Consider the following 22406-nt stretch of genomic DNA (forward strand, 5'->3'; position numbering starts at 1 on the left):
TCATTGATGCCACATGAATAGCACCCGTCAATCTTACTGATAATATTAAGCAAATCAAATAGATCTTCAGCTAGTAATTTTATCACACTTTTGGTAAACTAATGCAGTTCAGAATTCCAAAATATGAAAACTATTTTTCAGTGTTTTGATACAAAAGATAGATTCCAGGATCTCAAATGTTAGGCCACATGCAAATCTTTTTATATCTAAAAATCATGTTGCAGTGACTAAACATTTATGCCACATGCGTTAGCTCTATGTGGCTAATAGTAAACAGCTACAATTACAGGGCCTTTCCAAGAAAACAAGCAATCTCTGACTGGAATTTAAATCGCCATTACTTACATTCTGCTAAACCCACGATGAACTAAATTAGAACATTTTCCATGGTGCTATTTTTACTTACCTAATATTTTTACAGCATAATGAGGACTTTCTAAGATAATTCCTTCCTCTGTATCAAATATAGGGTTATCTATTCCAGTCTTTGGAGGAATCTGAGCTAGTTTCTTAAGTCTCATGGAAGAATTAAGGTCAAGTTCTTGTTTTTTCCCTTCTTCCTCTCGCCTACGTCTCATGTCTTCCTGTTGCTGCCGAATACGCTCCAGCTGTGCACTTCGCCGGACCGGCATCATTCTGGTGCCCAAGTCCCCAGGGCAGTCCACAGCCATCTCTCGGTGCTTCTGGTGTTCCTCTGGTGATGCAAGACCAACATTTCTTACTTCGCTGTCTGATTCCTCTGTGACATGCCCATTCATATGGGATGTTGTCATGGTTATCTTACAAACCTGCACCAATTTCTATAAAATCAATTTTTCCTATAAAGGCAATTTCCTTGATTCGGTAGTATAAAATCCATGTTACTTCCGAAGAACAAAAATTCTCACATCACATAACCATGTTATGAAAAAGCATCCACGAAGAAAATCTAAGGGGAAAATTGGGAAAGAGGGGAGGAAAGTGTAAGAATTACAAAAGCAAATTTTTACAAAGCTAATATTCTAATCTCCACACAATACAGGAAATACTTAGTAAGTACATAACATTATATTTCTATGTATATTAACTATCTTTCTTTGAGTTTACAAACAATGCTCTGGAAATCAAAGTGCTGCCAAAAAGAACCTCTACTCCCAAGAAATTTAAAGCAAACTATTCAGTTTTACAGCTGAGAAAAATTATGTACTGGAACATTTGGTAAAGCTAGTAAAGAGTTTTGGCTACTAGTCTGGCAGAGAACGTTGATCACAAGAAGGTGTTCTAATCATTTTTAAGGTTTCAATACAGTATTTTATGCCTAATTAATATACAGGGGATTCAAATAACTCCCTAGTTATCATAAAGAAATAGAAGCAACTGATTTGGCAAACAGCAAGGCCATGTTGAGCACAACTGAAATACAGGCAGTATTTCAGGGAATACATAACTCAGTTTCAAGAAGTGTGAGATAATGATGATATCTAAAGAACAAGCAATGGTAATTACCATTAAGGCATCTACAGGATAAGTGAGATAAGATCTACTTGTTCATCTTTCTAATCGGTGAGATCAAAGGAGGAACTGGACTTGTTTATGCCAATTTATTTAGAGAAAACAGTGGTCATGTGTTACAACATAAAGCTTAGAATTCACATTGTAACAACAGTGATATACTGCAAGGAATTCTACTTCCTCTGGCTTTCTGACTTAGGATCAGTTTCTCATCCTGAATTCAGATTTACTTAAAAAATTTATTTGTAGAACTGTTCTGAGTTTTAAATGAGTTAAGGCACGCAAATTATGAAAACACGTGCATATATTAGTTATTACTGTTAATTTGATTCTCCTATTAAATAACCCTTCAACATATCTTATGAAAAATGTTATGCTGGATTACACTGGCATCAAGATACTTCTCAGGCACAAATAGGCAGATGGTTTACAAGCATGTAAACCCACACATTAAATCTAATTAGTCTTCTTCAGCTCAAGATTTTAAAAATATTTACAGTAATAAAGCTAGTACCTCCTTGAGTTGAGCACTACTTCAATAAACAGGCTGGTTAGAGCACAATGCCAAATCAGCAAAATCTGGGTTTTTCCAGACAACACTTGAAATGCCGACCAAGCATCTCAGGTCACAGTGAAAAAGGGACAGGCGCACTGTGTAAGAGAACTCCTTGCAGACTGAGAGGAACACCACCAGGCTACCAATCAGGAAGATGGATCAGTTTTCTAAGAGTTTTGGGAGATTTTTATGTCTTCCATCCAAATTTTAGCTTTTTACCTTACTGAACTATATCTAAGTTCTATCTACTATTACATTACCTTCTTTTGCACTAAAATGAAATCTATTAGATTTGCTACTCAGTTCTTAAATGTTATATGTTAATTATTACACAAATGTGAATTCAGCTTATTTAAAAACAATTTTCATTACAAGCAAAGCTTCTGCAGATATTACTGTGGTCCTATGCTTAATTTTAATAATCCAGGAACATCTATTTCCAAAAATTTAAAACTCTGCCTTCTCAATTTAAAATAGTTATTGCATATTAAAAGCCAATAATAAACCATGCCTTCTAAAATTACAGTAGTAAAAATACAAGCTAGTCTACAAAACTTATGATCTAAGGCTATTTAGTGTTTTTCATTGCAGTAAACTACAAGGGAAAACTAAGGGTCACGCACGAGAGCCTGAACCAGGGAACCTGGTTCAAAATTTTCATGCTTCAAACTGCCATCCTGATGGACTATCTGGATCTAGCGTTTTAACTTCCAGAAAAATGTAGGCAATCTGATAATTACCCAGAGTGTAATTCTACTAGGGTAGACAACAAAGAATTTGTTAGGAATCATTACCTAATTTTTTAACTACCTGTGCTTAATGCAATACATGACATATAGAGGATGCTAATAAATATTCAACTAAGAATGGCATAAATTCACAGAACGCAAAGGCACAGACAATAGGCTCTAAGCAGTCTATGGTAAGGAATATTTGAAAAACACTCAGATCATAAGGACATATCTATTTGGGCCATATTTCAACAGGCAACTAAAAATCCGTCAGAAAGAGGAATATGATCCAGGCAGATTAATTCACATTATCAACAGGAAGGATAAGAATGGAAAAGGCGGGGCCTGGCACAATAGCATAGCATCTAAAGTCCTCACCTTGAATGCACTGGGATCCCATATGGGTGCCGGTTCTAATCCCGGCGCCCTGCTTCCCATCCAGCTCCCTACCTGTGACCTCAGAATGCAGTCAAGGATGGCCCAAAGCTTTGAGACCCTGCACCCATGAGACCTGGAGGAAGCTCCTGGCTCCTGGCTTTGGATTGGCTCAGCTCAAGCAATTGTGGCTGCATGGGCATTGAAGCATTGGATGGAGGAACTTCCTCTCTGTCTCTCTTCCTGTCTGTATATCCGCCTTTCCAGTAAAAAATAAATCAATCTTAAAAAAAAAAAAAAAAAGAATGGAAACGGTATAAAACAGACTAGAATGCAATCAATTCAATCAAGCTGGAAAGGACAAGTGGGGGAACAGGTTGCATATGAAGAATAAAGCTGAAATGAAGCCAGAGGCCAGACTGGGTAGAGTTTTGGAGCTACAGATCGCTACCCTGAAAGCAGTAAGAATCATTACGGAACTTTTAACAGGGAACGGCGAGATCAAAAAATATTTTTTTTAAAGATTTACTTACTTGAAAGTTATATAAAGAAGGACTGTGTGTGAGAAAGACAGAGAAGGAGGGAGAAAAAACAAGAGATAGGAAGAAGAAAGGGAGGAAGGCGACAGAGAGATCTTCAATTCCCCAGCTCATTTCTCAAATGGAAGCAACTCTGGTCTCCCACATGGGTGCAAAGGCCCAAAGACCTGAGCCATCTTTCATTGCTCTCCCAGGCATACCAAAAGGGAGCTGGCTTGGAAGTGGAGTAGTCAGGTCTCAAACTGGTGCCCACATGAGAGGCCAGATTTGCAGAAGGCAGCTTAACCTGCCATGACATTCACAGGCCCTCATAGGCACTCTTCTAGAAAATACCATTCTGAAGTGTTGAAGCATAGTGAACTAACTGTAGAGTGGAGCAGTCAGTCTGAAAGCATCTATAAGAAATGAGTCCTGAATCCTGAGACAGTGAGAATGAAGAAAAGCTACACTGAAGAATCACTTAAGCTACAGAACTGGCATAGATTAGTGTCTATGTAGCAGGGCAAATAGAGGGAGGAAGGCATTGTTGGCTATGGGAAACAAGATTCTGCACTGAAGCTAAACAAGCCTCAACAAGCACAAATGATTATGATTAAGGGAACTGAAATAACTGAAGGAGTACAGGCACACAGAAAACTCAGTAACAAGAAACAGAACCATTTCAAGTCAGAGATGGGAAGCCTGAGCAGTTTGTAGGAAGACAATTGTGTATACAATTAGTATCTTAATTTGCAGAGAGAAATGGATATGTATTCACCATGTTCAGACTACACTAGCACCCACAACTTTAGGATATTTTTCAATTCACCTTCTTTCCCTCTCCAAGTACTGTCCTTTAACCAGCAGCTGGGATGTCTCATTTTAAGCAATCAGCATTCCTCTGACATTCTAAGAGGCCAGACTAGTTGTTTCTATAGAAACAGCTTTGTCAGCTAGCACAGGACTCAGGCCAAGAATAGTGAAAAGAACTTACATTGTGCAAACTGGAAAAACTTTGTCTACTGTCCTTAGTTTCTCTTCTCTGGTTTTTCACAAAACTCAGGCTAACTTTCTTAATCTGTAAAATAGAAAAATGAGACTATTACTCAAGTGAAAAAGTCTAGAGTGTTTCTGAAAGAAGAAAGCAAGCTTAATTCAATATGGTACCCAAGTATGTTTACAGTAGATAGGATTTCTTTGCAGGGTAAGCTAGGCCTCTGCCTGCAGTGCCAGCATCCCATACGGATGCCAGTTTGAGTCCAGGCTCCACTGATGATCCACTACCTGCTCATGGACTGGGGAAACAGCATAGGATGACTCAGGTCCTTGGGTCAAGGCACCCATGTAAGACACTGGAAAGCAGCTCGTGGCTTTGAACTAGCCCAGCTCCAGCCTTTCCAGCTACTTGGGCAGAGAACCAGCAGACAGAAGACCTGCTTCTCCTCTCTGTAATTCTGCCTTTCAAATAAATATATATACAAATAAAATTTAGAATAAAAAAATGTTAAAACTTGTAACTGAAAGATCAATTTACAAGTACCTTTTCTCACCTTAATTCTAGGCTACAGAACTATTTTGTAAGAAAAAAATAATAATAAGATTAACATGGATAAAACAGTTGAAGAAAAACATACAATTTGCTATCCATATTCTAAAATAAACTGAAAAGCCACATGCATAGGAATGAACCTAACCTCTAACCTCATATCACATTCAAAAAACAAAACAACACCTTAAAGTAGAGCAGGTGGGTAGCATTCCAGCTGAGTTGTCACTTGAGACATCCACACTCCATCCTGGAGTGCTTGGCGAGTGCTGATTTCACTCCAAATTCCAACTTCCCATTAATGCACACCTGGGGGGCAGCAGGAAGGAGGGCTCAGGAAGCTGAGTCTCAGCCACTCTCAGAGAGACCTACACTGAGGCCCTGGCTGCCTTCTTCATCTCAGCTCCATCCCAGCCTTTGCAGCCAGTTGGGGGAACGGAACTAGTGGGCCAGAGTTCTGTCTGTCTGTCTGTCTCCTCTCAAATCATTATATAAAAAAAATCATCTCAAAATAGGCTAAAACCTGTTAACACTTCTAGAAACAAACTTCGGGGGAAATCTATAACCACAGTAATCTGGGCAATGGTTTTTTTTTTTTTTTTTGATCTCAAAGTGTAGGCAACAAAGGCAAAACCAGATGAAATGTCTCAGACTAAAAAGTCTCTGCATAGCAAAGGAAGCAGTAGTGTTGGTGAGACAGCCAAAGGACTGGTCAAAAACACCTGCACAACATACATCTGGAAAGGAGTGAGTAAGCGCTCAAATAACTCAATAGCAAAAAAATCAAAGGAAAAAAAACCCAGACATTTCCCCTGCGCCCCAAAAAGATACACAAATGGCTAAGAGGTATATAGAAAAATGATCAGCATCATTCACTCATTAGGGAGGTATTATAACTTTGACAAATTTGAAATAATGACATTATTTCAAACATGTCAGGACAGCAAGTGTTAAGGACACAGAGAAAAGAGAGCCCTTGTACACTGCTGGCAGAAATGTAAATTAGTGTGGGAAACTGTACAGAAGTTTTCTAAAACACAAAGAGTAGAATGACCATATTATGATCCAGCAATCCCACTTTGTGTTTACCAGAAAGAGTTGAAATCAGTTTGTTAAAGAGATGCCTGCTGCTCACACCATTTGGGCAGTAAACCAGTCATGCTGTTTACAGCAGCACTACTCGCAGTAAATAAGCTGTAGAAACAAGCTAAGTAATCTAGAGGTGGTTGGGGTCACCATGGTGGCACAGCTAGTTACGTCACTGCCTGTGACACCAGGGTCCCATATAAGTGGCAGTTGAAGTCGCAACTGCTCCACTTTCAGTTCCAAAACACCAGAAATGGACCACACTCTTAACATGGGAAACCCAGATGGAGTTCCAGGTTCCTGGCTTTAGTCTGACCAGGCCTCAGATGTTGCTGCTATTTGGGCAGTGAACATGTGGAATGGAAGCTTGATCGATTAATCAATCTCTGGATCTCTGGGTTCGAAATAAACCAATCTTTAAATAGATGAAGAAATTTACACACACACACAGAATAATATTTAACCTTAAAAATGGAAATGCAGTCTTTTGTAACAGTATGAATGAACCTGAAGGACATTATGTTAAGTGAAGCAGGCCGGAAGAGGAAGTATTAGAGGAAGACTAATACTACGTGTTCTCACTTAGATCAACCTAACACAGCACAGAGGAGAGAAGAATAGCGATTACACGATAGGCGTTGAGAAGAACAGAGAGAGGATGGCCAAAGGGTACAAAATCTCAGCTAGGAGAAATATTTTAGCTCTACTGAACAGTGTTGATGATAATATGGTACATCAGAAAATTGCTGAGAATAAATTTCAAATGTTCTCACCACAAAAATGCTAAGCATCTGAAGTGATGGATATGTTAACAACCTTGACTAATTAATCCACACTGAGTTCTTAAGTCCCAACATCATTTTATACCCTATAAAGTGCACGTAATTACAGACTTCACAATTAAAAGATTCATCTTCAATTATCACCCTAGTTCATCTGAAACATTTTTGGATGCTACTGTTTCTTGAACAAGGTTGATACTGCTATTCATTATCCTCACCTGGGAAATTTAACAATGTCTGGACATGGTTTCATTGCCACTACTTGGGAAAATCAGATGTATTATTGGCATCTACTTAGTGTCAGAGATGCTGGTAAAAATTCACAGGACAGTGCCAAAACAAAGAACTATCTACTGCAAAATATCAATAATGCGAAGGCTGAGACATGAGTTAAAGTAAGGAAGGCGGATTTACATTGTCTAATATACAAAACTGCAACATTCACTCTTCAATAGTGTTACATGTTTCTTACATGTTCAAGATAAAACTTAAAGTAGCTGGGGTCAGTCACAGCACAGTAAGCTATCACCAGCAGCGCTGGCACTAGTTTGAGACCTGACTGTTCCACTTCTGACCCAGATCCTGCTAAAGAGCCCGGGAAAGCAGTGAAAGATGGCCCAAGTGCTTTGGACCCCGCACCCCCAAGAGAGACCCAGAAGAAACTCCTGGTTCCTAGTTTCAGCCTGGCCCAGCCATGGATTTTGTGGCCACTGGGGAGTGACTCAACACACTGAAATTTCTCTTTTCCTGACTCTGTCTCTCCAACATTGCCTTCCAAATAAATAAAAATAAATCTTAAATAAAAACCTTTTAGGGAGACAATGCAATACTTAACAGGCTGATCCTCTACCTGCAATGGCCAGAATTCTATACGGATACCAGCTTGTGTCCCAGTTGCTCTACTTCCCAGTCAGCTGCTTGTTTATGGCCTGGGAAAGCAGTGGAGGATGTCCCAAGAGCTTGGAACCTGTACCCATATGGGAAGCCCGGAAGAAGCTCCTGGTTCCTGGCTTCAGATTGGCTTAGCCTGGCTACTGTGACCCTTTGAGGAGTGAACCAGCGGGAAGAAGATCTTTCTCTGTTCCTCCTTCTCTCTGTGAATCTGCTTTATTAATAAAAATCTTTTTTTTTTTTTTAAAGATCTTTAGATTGGTAAGCTTCCTTGCTAACAACCCAACAAGCTGTTGCAATCACTTGGGGAGTGAACCACTGGATGGAAGATCTTCCTCTCCATCTCTCCTACTCTTTGTACATTTGCCTTTCCAATAAGAACAAATCTTTAAAAAAATGTATCTTGCAACATAAAGAACCATAAAACGAGGGGACAAGACAGCATTGTAATTCTTTTTGCAGCCAGATACTTTGGTTCCCTACATAGCTTAAGGATTTATTTATTACTTTAAAGTCACAGTTAAAGAAGAGATACTTCATCTGCTAGTTCACACATCAGATGACTGCAATGGCCAAGGCTGTGCAAGGCTGAAGACAAGAGCTTCAACCAAAACCAAATCTCCCTGTTGGGTCACAGGGATTCACAATTGTGAGCCATCTTGCAACATTTTCCCAAGGTTATTATTAGCAGGGAGCCGAAGTCCAAGTAGAGGAGTTGGATTCAACTGGCATTCTTATGGAATCCCAGCCACCCCATAATGCTGGCCACTTCCATAAATTTTAGACGACATTCTGAAGTGAGAAGTGTTTTGTTTTTAATTCAATGGCAAATTCTCTACTTACTGTTATCAAAAACATAGTTGCGAGTCTTAGGAGATATTTAAGATCACAGGCCCATGGCAGGAATTGGTTATATGCCAAAGAGTATCAAAGATATCAAATGGCTGGTTACTTGAACCATCCCATTATCACCTTCAAGTTCTTAGTAATAAAACATTAAATGTATATCCGAAAGGTTAACAAAGTTTTGAATAAGGCACTGGGATAAAAGGTAATTCATAACATTTCTTAACATGTGGTTTAACATTACAGGCAATATGGCTTTTCTGTGACTAACAATCAAGAATGCATATGGTCTACTTGGAGAATAAGAATGGTCTAGATAAGGAGCAGCCAGTGTAAGAGATAGAAGATAAACCAGAGGATAGTCTGAATGCTAAACTAAATTGTTTGAATTCCCTATTGCCAGCAAAGGGGGAGTATGTTTCTGAGTCAGAAGAGAAAAATGGCTCTGCAAAAAGCTAAATCTATTCTACCTCATAACCAGGCTGGACTGGGAGGGGGAGGCGGAATGGAAATAAAGGAATCAGTGAAAACAATGTTTTAATGCTTTGCACATGAGAGGATAAAAGGAAGTAGCAGAAGGAATGAAAAGGGATAATTCAAACTGTTATTACAAAGGGATGATGGGACAGGATTTGGACACAAGAGCAAAATATAATCCTAAAATATCAAGTGGCACTATTAAAGCTGGAAGAATTTTGCACTCACAAAACAGGAAAATTAAAAAAATAAGTTTTATCACCTGTGTGGATGAAGGAGACCGATTATAAATTCCTTCTTACAAATATTGCATTTAAAATGAGAGTTTTGGCAGGACACCAGGGAGAAGGACAAAAATACATGTTGCTGTTTCTACAGGCGATTTTAAGCACATCACCTAGTTCAGTCTTGCAATTTTCCTGGAAGGTAGGAAAGTCAGATGTCTCCATTTGCCAGATATGTAAACACTGACAGCTAAGCCACAGAGCTAGAAGTAACAGGACAAGAGCTAACACCCAGATGGTAGATTTATTACATCTCTGTTAGAGCAACATACGCTGATTATTTGCTGTCTTCAAAAATCACATGACACCAGATGAGAAAATCCATTTTTACCCTTCAACTGACTTTTTCATAAAATAAATTTAATATCTACAAGTTTATTTCAGCACCTGATTGTGGTAACAACACATTTATTGCTCAAAGTTCCCAAACACTCAGCGAACCAGGTGTCATGTGTAGAAGTATGAATGAATTTTGCTATGACCAATGATAAGTGAAACTAAGCTACCAAAAGTCCAGTATCCTAGCGATGTATAAAAATGACATAGTCAGGGCCTGGCCCAAAAGCGTAGTGGTTAAAGTCCTTGCCCTGCACGTGCAGGGATCCTATATGGTCGCTGGTTCTAATCCCAGCAGCCCTGCTTCCCATCCAGCTCCCTACCTGTGGCCTGGGAAAGCAGTCGAGGACGTCCCAAAGCTTTGGGACCCTGCACCTGCATGGGAGACCTAGAAGAGCTCCTGGCTGCTGGCTTCGGATCTGCGCAGCTCCAGCCATTGCGGCCGCTTGGGGGAATGAACCATCAGACAGAAGATCTTCCTCTCTGTCTCTCCTCTCCAGGCCTTTCCAATAAAAATAAATAAATTTTTCAAAAAAATTTTGGGGATATGGATGCCTCAGACAAAAGCTTAGTCTACTATGCCATCGTGCTGGCCCTTCTATGAGCATCTTAATTTCTCTCCCCCATATCAATCAATCTTCCCAGGTGCTGACCCTACATAGTAAAATTACACAGTATTATTGCCAAATAAACTTTCCTAAAGTATCATATTACCACTGGAACCCTTTTTCAGACTACCGTTCACTGCAGGTTTATTCTATACCATTTTGAGCTAAGTGCTTGACATGTATTATCTCATTAAACCTTCACAACAGTCCATTTGCTCAATATTGTACTTGACCTTTACAAAATTTATAGCTTGTCCAACATACATGAGAGAACCAGAAGGAGCTCTGGCTCCCAGCTTTGGAATGGTCCAACTTGGCTCTTGTACCATTTGGGGAGTGAACCAGTGGATGGAAGATTTCTTCCTCTCTCTGTAATTGCAACTTTCCAAATAAAGTAAGTCATTAAAAAAAAAAACCGCCCAGTACAGGGGCAAGCATCTGGTCTAGTGGTTAAGATGCCCATGGCTCGTACAGAAGTGCCCTAGTTTCAGCACATGCCTCCCTCCTCCTGACAACAGTCTGCAAATGCACTCTGGGAGGCAGCTATGATGGTTCAAGTCATTGGGTCCTTTTCACTCATGTAGGAGACCTGGACTGAATTCTAGTCTCCCAGAGACCAAGGAACTGTATCATAAAATAAATAAATGATCTTTAAAAAAAAGATAATGTGAGGAAAGTGGAGACCACCAGGTCAAGACACACCACCCCAGTCCCCAAGCTGGGGGGAGAGGGTAAACTGCAGATTGCCCAGGGAGGGTGATCTGGGAAGCAGCTGAGGGCAAGTTTGACAGGAGGAATGACTTGCACGGTATTCCACAGGTCACTGTAATCGCAGGCAGGTGAAGAAGCTGATGGTTGGTTTAGAGGGGGAGAAGGTAAAGTATGGGCCAAACCAAGGTGGTTGTCCATGTTGGAGTCCTGGTTTGGACTAAGTAGCATCGCCTGCTGCACCCACTTATAAGTGTTGAAACAAGTGTTCTCAACAGAACGTGTGAGAATTGGGTCTGGGGGCAGCTTCTGTAGGGGACTTGTGGGCGCACCACTGTGGGACTGCAGAACCTGTTGCAGAAGAGCTGAAGTGGTGATGGGCTGAGACGGGATGGAACACAGAACTCACCTGACACCCACGGGAACTAGGGTTGGGAGGAAGGCGGACAAAGCCAGGCTACAGCACCTGCCAGCACACGCAAAGGCCAGGAATGAGGGAGGATCATGCCAAGCAGGGTTGTGGCATCTGACAACAAATGTGATATTGGGTGCTGAGAATGGGCCTGGTTGGTGAGCTCTAATGCTAGATCGCAGCTCCTGTTGGGGAGCACAAAAGCCATGTCTGGAGGTGGGACAGGCCAGGTAAGGCTGCAGCGGTTAGCATTTGTGTGGGCTGGATCTGGAAACAAGCAGGGCTGGGCCTGAGCCCAGCTGAGGATACTGAGGATGTGAGCAGACCAGGATGGGCAAGACTGCAGCATCCCTTAGCATGCCCGTGAGCTTTCTGAAAATGAGTCAAAATGGGCTAGGCTCCAGCACCTGCTGGTGACCACAAGAACCAGAATGGCTGTGGCACCTGCTGATTTGCACAAGAACCAGGTCTGGAGATGGGCTAGGTTTGGTTAGGCTGTAGCACTCACTGGAATATGTGTGAGCTGAGACTGAGGGCAGGTCGGGCTGGACTAGTCCATGGCATACACTGGTACAAGCAAGAGCCAGGATGGGGTGCAGGTCAGGCTGGGTTTGTCCACAACAGCCAGTTCATATGAAGGTTGGGGGTGGGTCAGGCTGAGCCAGGTTGTAGCAGCTGCTAGCAAATGCCTAAATTGGGGTTGGGCCATCTCAGCCTGGGATACAGCACCCACTGGCATGTGCATGATCCAGTGCTGGAGGCAGGCCTGGTAGGGGAATTTTGGGAACTCCCCTGCTGAGCCCTGATCCACTGGTGAGTCAGAGAGCTGGGATTGGGAGTGGAGTGGTCCAGGCAGGGCTGCAGCACCTGTCAGCTGACATGCGGGCTCGGGGTGGGCCAGACTGAGTTAGGCTGCTGCACTCGCTGGCATGAGACAGAGCCAGATGGGTATAGGTCAGCTGAGCAAAGTAGCAGCACCTGCTGCAAGTGCCGTCACTGGGTGTGAGTCATGCCAGGCTGGATCACCATAACCCAGCAGGGGTAAGATCCAGACTGGGAACAGGCTTGATAGGGAAGCTTGGCACTCCCCTGCTATGCTGCAGCTGCCACAGGTGTGCAAGAGTCAGGGCTGGGAGCAGATCACGCTGGTCAAGGTGGCAGCACCCATCAACACATGTGTGGGCCAGGTCTGGGGGTGGGGTGGGCTGAGCTAAACTTCACCACCCACACATGTGCATGAGTCAGCTGCGATGTGAACAGACTGGAGTAGACTACAACACATGCCGGCACACAAAAAAACAGGGACAGGTGGGAGTTGCTGGGGGTCGTACTAACTAGGCTGAGACACCAGCTGGTATATATGAAGACTGGGACTGTGAGCTAGGCTGGGCAGGGCTAGGCGTAGCACCCATCAGTTCACATAAGAGATGCAGCTGGGGACAGAACTGATGAGGGTGAGGGAGGCATCCACCAGAATGTGCATTGGCTGGTGCAGGTGACCAACTGAACCTGACCCTGTACTGGCTGGTAACCACAAGAGTCAAGCCTAGGGTCACCCCAGACAAGGTTTCCTGGGGGACTCCCCAATTAGATGGCTAGACTTAAACACCAGATACAGGGAAAATTATACCTGTGGTATGACCTTAGGTGCATGTATCGGAACTGGGTCTCCTCGGTTGCTTATATCTGTGCAGTGCCCAGGTATAAGCATGCCCAGATGCACACAGGGGACTGACTGCCAGCTCATGTAGGCCAGCAGACATCGAGTGCTTCCAGAATGGGTCACACAATTCTCCTGGCCAAACTTTGCAACATATTCCTGGGTCTATGGATGCACTAAGGTGGATTTGGTCAACCAATACACCTTGGAAAGATTTTCTCAACCCTGGAGCAAACTAATATGTCAGAATTCTCAAAACCACAGGTAACATCCTGCAAACACTCTTGCCCACATCGGAGTCTCTGAGGCATCATCAAATGCTTATCCCCCATCCCTGGGTGCTGACAAAGTTTGACAGCAAGGAACAACCCCTGCTCCTTCATCCCCCGAGAACATAGGAGGAAAAACAATGGCAGATGGCCCAAGTACTTGGGCCCCTGCCACTCATGTGGGAGACCTGGGCAGAGTTCTTGGCTTCTGGCTTCAGCTTGGCCCAGCCCTGGTTACTGTGGCCATTTGGGGAATGGACCATGACATGGGTGCAGGGACATGGACCATGGACATGGGTGCAGGAGCCCAAGGACCTGAGCCAGCCTCTGATGCTTTCCCAGGTCACAAGAACAGAACTGCATGAGAAATGGAGAAGTCTGGAATAGAACTGAATCCATATCAATATGGGATGCTAGTGTCTGTAGGCAGAGGGTTAGCCTTTAGAGCCAAGGCACCCAAGCCAAATTCAGACTTTTATATTTTAAGTTTTGTTAGCAGGATTAAAAAAAAAAAAAAAAGCCGTAGACTGGGGGAAACAAACCTTACTGCAAACAACTAGCACTCAGAATTTCCTAAGAGTCTCAAAGCTCATTAGCAATAAAAACAAAGGTAAGTAGAAAACAGAAAGGACAAGTATGTTTCACCCCAAGGATTTACGGACGGAAAATAAGCATACAAAAAAAGTTCAACATTACCAGATATTAGGAAATGCAAACTAAGGCTACAGTGAGACCTATTCAAACAGCTGGAAAAAATTTAAGTGACAGTAGCAATGTTGCAGAGATGCAAAAACTAGGACCCCCCCCCCCCATATATTACTAGTGGATTGTAAAATGGTATCATGGCTCTGAAAATAGTTTGGTTGAGAAAAATCATTTAATCCAACACACACACTCCTAAGCATCTATCTCACGGAAACAAAACTATATCTACAAAGCAAGAGCAGTTCATATAGTCAAAAAGTATAATCAATCAAAATATTCTTCAGTAAGTGAATGGTTACATACACTGATAAATTCATAACAGGTACTTTACTACTCAGCAATAAAAGGTACAAGTTATTGCTACCTTTATTGAATTGGACCTCAAGGGCATTAGGCTGAATGAAAAACAGCCAGTCTCAAGAATCACAAACTATATATATTACATGACATTCCATTTACAGTACTTTGTATTATAATCCATTTATATAGTATTCTTAAAATGACAAAATTATAGTAATGGAGAACAAATTAGTGATTGTCAGAGGTTATGAATAGTGGGAACGAGGTTGGTAAAAATGATTACAAAGGGGTAGCACAAATGACATTTTGGTGCTGATGCAACAGTTTGTTACCCTGATCATCATGGCGGCTACAAACACACTCCTAAAGACAGCACCAACATACACACACACATTGTTTAACATCAATTTCCTAGTTTTAACATTGTTCTCAACAGAAAAATAAGCAATGGGAAAAAGTTGATATGAGGCCAATATTAAGGTGCAGTCAGTAAAGCTACCACCTACAACAAAGGCATCCCATATGCATGCTGGTTCAAGTCCCAGTTGCTCCATTTTCAATCCAGCTCCCCAGTAATGTACCTGGGAAAACAGTGGAGACACTGGCTCGAGTGCTTGGAACCCTGCAATAAAGCAGGAGACCTGGAAGCAGCTCCTGGATCTTTGTCTGCAGCATGCGCACCCCTGGCTGCTATGGCTATTTGAGGACTGAACTAGTGGATGGAAGATCTTATCTTGCTCTTTCTCCATCTCTCCCTCTCTCTGTATAATTCTGTCTTGCAAATAAAATAAATTTCAAAAATTTTTTTGAGAGATGGGGCCAAGGCACATGCCAGGATTCCATACTGCCACTTCCCATCCAGCTCCCTGCCTGTGGCCTGGGAAAGCAGTAGAGGAAGACCCAACGCCTTGGGACCCTGCACCCATGTGGGAGACCTGCAAGAAGCTCCTGGCTCCTGGTTTCAGACTGGCTCATCTCCAGCTACTGTGGCCGCCTGTGGAGTAAACTAGTGGACAGAGGATCTTTCTGTCTTTCCTCTCTGTAAATCTGCCTTTCCAATAAAAACAAATAAATCTTAAAAATATTCTTTTTCAGAGGTGAGTGGAATTGTGTGATAGATTCATCTGTAATTTGAAAAAAAAAAAAATCTCTCTACCTGTTTCTCAAGAAAAATAAAGTTTACCTTTAGTGTAAAAAAACCGACATACAGGGCCCAGCGCGGTGGCGCAAGTGGTTAAGGCCCTCGCCTTGCATGCCTGGGATCCCATATGGGTGCCGGTTCTAATCCCGGCAGCCCCACTCCCCTTCCAGCTCCCTGCCTGTATTGTTTAAGCACTGAATATGCTTACTCCTTTCTTTCAAAGATTTATTTATTTTACTTGAAAGTCTGAATTTGGTATGGATTTTCCGTTTGCTGCTTCATTCCCAGATGGACACAGTGGTCAAAGAGGGTCCAGGAAGAAACCAGAAGCCAGAAGCTTTATCCAGGTCACCCAATAGGGTGGCAAGGAACCAAGCATTTGGACCCTCTTCCACTGCTTGTCCCAAGGCCTTAATCAGATGTGGAACAGATTTTTTTTTAAATGCTGAAAGAGACATTTTTATTTGATGTGTTTGTTTCTATCTACTTGGAAAGCAGATTGGGAGACACAGAAAGAGAGAGGGGGAGAGACAGAGTCTTCCACCTGTTGGTTCATTTTCCCAAGTGCCCCAACCCAACAGCCAGGGCTGGGTCTTCTACTCCATCCAGGTCTCCCACTTGGGTCCTAGGACCAAGGCACCTGAACCATCACTGCTGCCTCCCAGGATGCAGTAGCAGAAACTTGAGGTGGCACTTGCACATGGGATGAAAGGGTCCCAGGTGGTGGCATAACCCATTGCACCACACGTGCATCCCATCCCGCAGTTAACCCGCCAAACAACCGCAACAGCTGGTGCTGAAGCCAAGAAGCTAGAACTTGACCTGGGTCTCCGTAGGAGGGGGGCAGGCATCCAAACACTTGAGCCATCATCCCTAGTGTCTCCAGGATGCACAAGCAGCCAGCACTTCAGTACAGAGGGGGATGCCAACTGCACAACACCAAAACCGTAAAAGGCTCTTCTGAAGAAGAAATTTTGTTTTTCAAAGGCAGAGAGAGTCAGGAAGACACACAGAGATAAATATTGATGCAATCTAAGTGCTATCTAACTCCCAGACCAATGCCCTCCACCCTGTGATCATCTTAAACTATAAACTGTTAAAAAAAAAAAAAAAAACAGTCTGAAAGGTCGATACTGTGACTCAAGATACAACCAATCCTTCACCTGCAAGCACCGGCATCCCATAATGGCACGAGTTGGTGTCCTGGCTGCTCCATTTCCCACTCAGCTCCCTGCTGCGGCCTGGGAAAGCAACAGAGGATGGCCCAAGCTTTTGGGCCTCTGCACCCATGTAAGAAACCTGAGAGAAGCTCCTGGCTCTTGACTTTGAATTGGCTCAGCTCCAGATGGTTAAGGCCATCTGAGTAAGGAACCAGGGATGGAGGATCTTTTCATCTTTGTTGTAAACTGCCTTTCAAATAAAAGTAAATAAAACTTTTTTTAAAAAATTACACATCTATTGATTTGTCACAAAGCACCATGCATCCTGAAAACAAAGAGAAGGGAAGTAGTACTTACTGTCTACCATGCGGCACACATTCTGCTAGGGGTTTTCCATCACATCATCATCATCATGATTATTATCTTTGCCTTAAAGCAGAGGCAAAACTAAGCCAAAAGGGCAAATCAAGGCTGCCCTGTTCTTGTAGTCTTACACCACATCAACAGTATTCCCATAAGATTATATTGGAACTGAAAAATCCCTATCACCTAGTTTGTAATAGCATACCAGTCACATGTGAGTGGGGATGCTGGTACCAACAAATCTACAGGGTATAAACACCCAGAAATGTACAATTATCTACAGTACTTAATAGTTGATAATAAAGAGCCATGCTACTGGTTTATGCATTTACTATTCTATATTACACACTTTCTTATTTTAGAAGGTACTCCTGCTTAAAAAAAGTTACTGTAAAACAATACTGCATGTTACCCTGGCAGCAGTCTCATGCATCTCCTATTTACAAGAACCTCTTAGAGTAGCTGACCTACATTACCTGGGTTTGTGTTAGGTAGACTCCATGTTACAGTAGCACATCAATGAAGTCACCTGGTGACTTTCTATCTTATCCATCATTAAACCACACATGACTGTGAAGTTTTACTAGTTTGGCTACCTTTGCCCATCTTCTGTTGTTGTTGTTTATTTTATTTATTTAAAAAGCAGAGTGACAGAGAGGGAGACACGGAAATGCCATCTGATTTACTCTCCAAATGCCCATACTGGTCCACTTTGAGAAGACTGAAACCAGCAGCCAGGAGCTTCATTCACAGCTTCTGCTTCCTTCCAGGCCCTATCACAGGTGCAGGCTGCTTAATGCACTTTGCCATAATGTTGGGCACAGAGCTAATAATATATTTACTTATTTTTACTTGAAAGGCAGAATTACAGTGAGAGAAGGAGAGACAGAGATCTTCCATCCACTCCCCAAATGGCTTTAATGGCCAGAACTGGGCCCATCCAAAGCCAGGAGCCAGGAGCTTTTTCTGGATCTCCTACAGGAGTGCAGGGACCCAAGGACACAGGCCATCCTTTGCTGCTTTCCCAGGCTGCAAGCTGGGAGCTGGATCAGAAGTGGAGCAGCTGGGACATAAACCACTGCCCACAAGGGATGTTGACACTGCAGCTGGCAGTACTACAATATATCACCTACCCTGAAGTTCATCTATTTTCAAGGTAAAAGACTAAATATTCCCTTTTCACTGCCCCTATTCAACTTCTCACCAGAGTCCTAGCCAGTCAAGAAAAATAAGAGGTATAGAAACTAGAATGAAGGCTCCCTAATCACAGATTATTTTATTATTTAGAATATTCCGTGCTCAGCGTGGTAGGCTAGTGGCTAAAGTCCTCGCCTTGCCTCTGCAGGGATTCTATGTGGGTGCCAGTTCCGTATCCCAGTGGCCCTACTTCCCACCCAGCTCCCTGCTTGTGGCCTGGGAAAGCAGTTGAGGATGGCCCAATGCTTTGGGATCCTGCATCCACTTAGGAGACCTGGAGGAGGTTCCTGGCTCCTGGCTCTAGATCGGCACAGCACCGGCCGTTGTGGTCACTTGGGGAATAAGTCATCCCCAAGTGAGCGCAACGGCCGGTGCTGTGCCGATCCGAAGCCAGGTCTCCCACATGGGAGCAGGGTCCCAAAGCTTTGGGCCGTCCTCGACTGCTTTCCCAGGCCACAAGCAGGAAGCCGGATAGGAAGTAGAGCTGCCGGGATTAGAACCAGCGTCCATATGGGATCCCGGCGCGTTCAAGGCGAGGACTTTAGCTGCTAGGCCACGCTACCAGGCCCAAAAACAAATAAATCTTAAAAAAAAAATAACAAAAATAAAACAGCTGGCCTCTGCTCTATAACCAAACATTCACAGGTTCCAGGCATTAGAACATCATCAAGGATCACTGTTTTGCCCATCACAGACGGGTTATTCTTCTCTTGATTAAGCATATACTTTTATCCATATGATTTAATAATCTTGCTTTCAGATAACTTACCAAAAAGAAATGAAGGGATAGTCACACAAAAACCTATTTGGGAAAATTTGTAACAGCTTTACTCAGTCAGAACAATAAAATCTGTGAACACAAATGTCCTTTTAACTGAGGAAACCCCCATAGAAGAGAATACTACGTTTACAAAACAAAAAGTTAAAAAAAATAAAGGCAGTACTGATATGTTCAGCATGGGTGCATTTCAAATAAATTGTGCTAAAAGAAAGCAACCAGATACAAAAGCCTAAATACTGCATGATTCCATCCCATCGATATTCAAGAAAAGGCAAAAGACAACAGATTATTGGCTGCTGGAGTTAAGGGTGAGGGAAGTCTACAAATCAACAGCACAAAGAATTTTCACAAGATAAAACTTCTGTATCTTGATTACGGTATCTGCACAGCCTACAAATTATTTGTTACAGCAGCTCTGCGATGAAGAGTTTCATTTCAAATAAATTAAAATGAAGATAAAATCACTTTTAAAGATTAACTCTTAAACTGGCACACACACAGAAGTGATTTATTTGAAAGACAGAGGGACCCACCGAGACAGAGAGCAGACACTCAGCTAGCTACCACCCATGGTTCACTCCCCCAAAGCCCCCCAGCAAGCCCAGGGGGACCAGCAGAAGCTGGGACCTGGGAGTCCAATGCACATCTCTCTCAGCGTGGCACCAAACCAGTCACCTGAGCCATCCCCGACGGGTTCTCAGTGTCTACACTGACAGGATGCTGGGATCAGAAGCAGAGCAGCCACTGAGCAACACGGATGTCATCGCCCCAAGAGGTGTGCTAACCACCACACCAAATGCTCACGCAGGCGTAAACCTTACAAATCTAACAAAGCCAATTTTGAACAAGGATAAGAAATCAATCCTATTCACAAACTGCTGTCAAGAATGTAAAGTATTACAACTTCAAAAGACAGTTCAGCCATGGCTAGTAAAGCTTCTAAAAATGCCTATCAACGTATTACCAGCAGTTCTAACAGGCATACAACCTGGGGAAATCACACATGTTCAAGGAGACAAGCACGAGGATATGAATATTCACAAGGCTATTCATTCATTACTCAGAGTCATTCCTTCAGCAGGAATCGGGATTAATACTTATTTTAAAAGAGAAAAGAACATATTTCAGGGAAAGAAACCTGCCAGTTATTTAATCATTGGAAGAAAGTAGCCTAACCGTTTATTTCTCAAGGGTTAGGGAGGGCACTGAACCTCTACTGTGCACATGGGCATCTAAGCACTCGTTCCAACTCTGCCACCAACTGGCAATCAGACAAGGAGCTACAGACTTGGCGTCCTCACATGCTTTTTCCTTGAAAATGGCTGGACTATATAACCTGTACGACTACTTCCAATCCAATCAGTCGGTGAATACATCAGTATTTAACAAAAACTCAGATTTTAATGTGCATGTCAAGAGACTACCACGACACCCTGAAATAAGGAAATAGCAGAGAAATTGGACATCTTAACATTCTGATACATCAAATAGAGTATGTTGTGTGTCTGTGGCAAGATTTTTTTTTAATCAGATCATAATTCACGATTTAGGATCATAAATATCTAAACCCGCTGTACTCACCTGGGTCACCCTCAGGTTCTGAGACCAGTTAGCACCACTGAGTCCTCCACTTCTTGTCAAGTTCAAATCTGTCTAGTCGAAGTTACTCAACTAACGCTAAGATTCACTCACATTTTTTCAACAAAGTTTTCATTTAGAAAGCACTTAGATTTTAACAACTTCAGCTGACTACAATGGTTTACTTGGCTTTTTGAAACTTGTAATATGTTATGCCCAGACAGAGTGCCCGTAAAGGCTCAGTGGCTAATAATTCAGTGAAGTTTATTTAATAGCTTTCATGGCTACCAATACTTCCACTTAAAAGACACCAATAATCAACCTGCCATTTATGTCTTTTGCAAAACTAAATAGGTTATTAGCTTCTAGTATAATTTAAAAGCATAATTTGGATATCATCATTGAAACGCAATAATTGCTTTAAAAAACAGAAATTTTGACCTTTCATCTTAACAATCAAAACTTCAAAATTCTTGTTAAGAGCTTTCTAAAGCTGAATTCGGAAGCTCCTACTCAACTAGGGAGACAAAACACTACACACTATACCTCCGAGCCCTCGGATTTTAATTTCAGCGTAAACTGCCAAGAAAAATCTTTGGACCGAAACCTAAATTCCGCACAAGTATAGGTCAATCAACTGAACAACAGGTGAGTTACTATCATTAAGGCAGTTACATAATTTGCTACAAAGATCGTTTAAAGAGCCTTTCATTGAAAGCAGCTTACATTTTACAGGCTTCAAAGTTCAACTTGCAATTAGAGAGTAAATCGAGAGAAAGCGGTAACGAAACGCTGCTTTTCTTTAAAAGTGGTCACAAGGAAGCAGGAACTGTTGGCTGCTGAAAGGAGCAACAGGGAATCCAAGCAGCTGAGTCAGACGGAGGAACTCCAATCGGCATTCCGCCTCCCTTAGGAAAGGATTCCCCCTCACTGATTGCCCTGCCTCGGCCAGAAGGGGAGTCCCCGGATTCCAGAAGCCCGGGAGGAGGAGGACACCGACTCCCCTCGCCGCGCCCCCCCAGCAACTCGGAGCCTGCGCCAAGGCGGGTCTCCCGGCCGCCGCGCACACAAGCAAGCTCCTCCGAGGGACAAAGGTTGCGCTCCGAGCCGCCGCCACACCGCGGCTCGGCGGCCGCCGGGGTCCCGCCCGGGGCCTGGGCGCCCCGCGTGGGGGAGGGGCGACGCTGTGTTGTTGGGGAGCGGGGGGGCAAACCTGTTGATTAAGATCTCCACAAACCCAGCCGCCGCAGCTCCGCTGCTTACCTCCGCAACGCACACGGCCGCTCCGCGGGCGCGACAGCAACCACAGCCTTCCCGGAGCCCGTAGAACGTCGGAGAAAGAATCCAGAAACTCCCGGGTCCCCACCTCAGAACCCGGAGGCCCCGCCCCCTGCCCACCGCCAGCCTCCTCCGTCGCCGCCGTCGCCGCCCGCGACTCCTCCTCGAGACCGCGCGAGACCGGCCCCCGCGGCGGCCGCGAGACCGCGCACGCGCCCCCGGCGCTCTCTCCGCGCAGCGGGCGCGCCTGTCCCAGGCCCGCCCACGACGCGCTTCGCCCAATGCCGAGCCAGCGCGCAGGGCACGGCCCGCTCATTGGTCCGCCGT

The 22406-nt window shown here is 43.4% G+C and overlaps 1 protein-coding gene across 1 annotated transcript in view; it reads right to left on the bottom strand.

Moving 5' to 3' along the window:
- Nucleotides 1-22191, bottom strand: part of PALS1 (protein associated with LIN7 1, MAGUK family member) — a 58647-nt gene extending 36456 nt beyond the window's left edge. Inside the window, exons 1-3 of the mRNA XM_040975423.1 lie at nt 22065-22191; nt 4666-4749; nt 407-928 (exon numbers count right to left, since the gene is read on the bottom strand). Coding sequence (XP_040831357.1) covers nt 407-773 — 367 coding nt within the window. The 5' untranslated portion in view covers nt 774-928; nt 4666-4749; nt 22065-22191. The remainder of the gene's footprint in view (nt 1-406; nt 929-4665; nt 4750-22064) is intronic.
- Between the last annotated feature and the right edge of the window lie 215 nt (nt 22192-22406).

Source organism: Ochotona curzoniae, unplaced genomic scaffold (assembly GCF_017591425.1).
Source record: "Ochotona curzoniae isolate NIBS_2020 unplaced genomic scaffold, NIBS_Ocur_1.0 contig_2688, whole genome shotgun sequence".
In the NCBI taxonomy this organism is placed as follows: Eukaryota; Metazoa; Chordata; class Mammalia; order Lagomorpha; family Ochotonidae; genus Ochotona; species Ochotona curzoniae.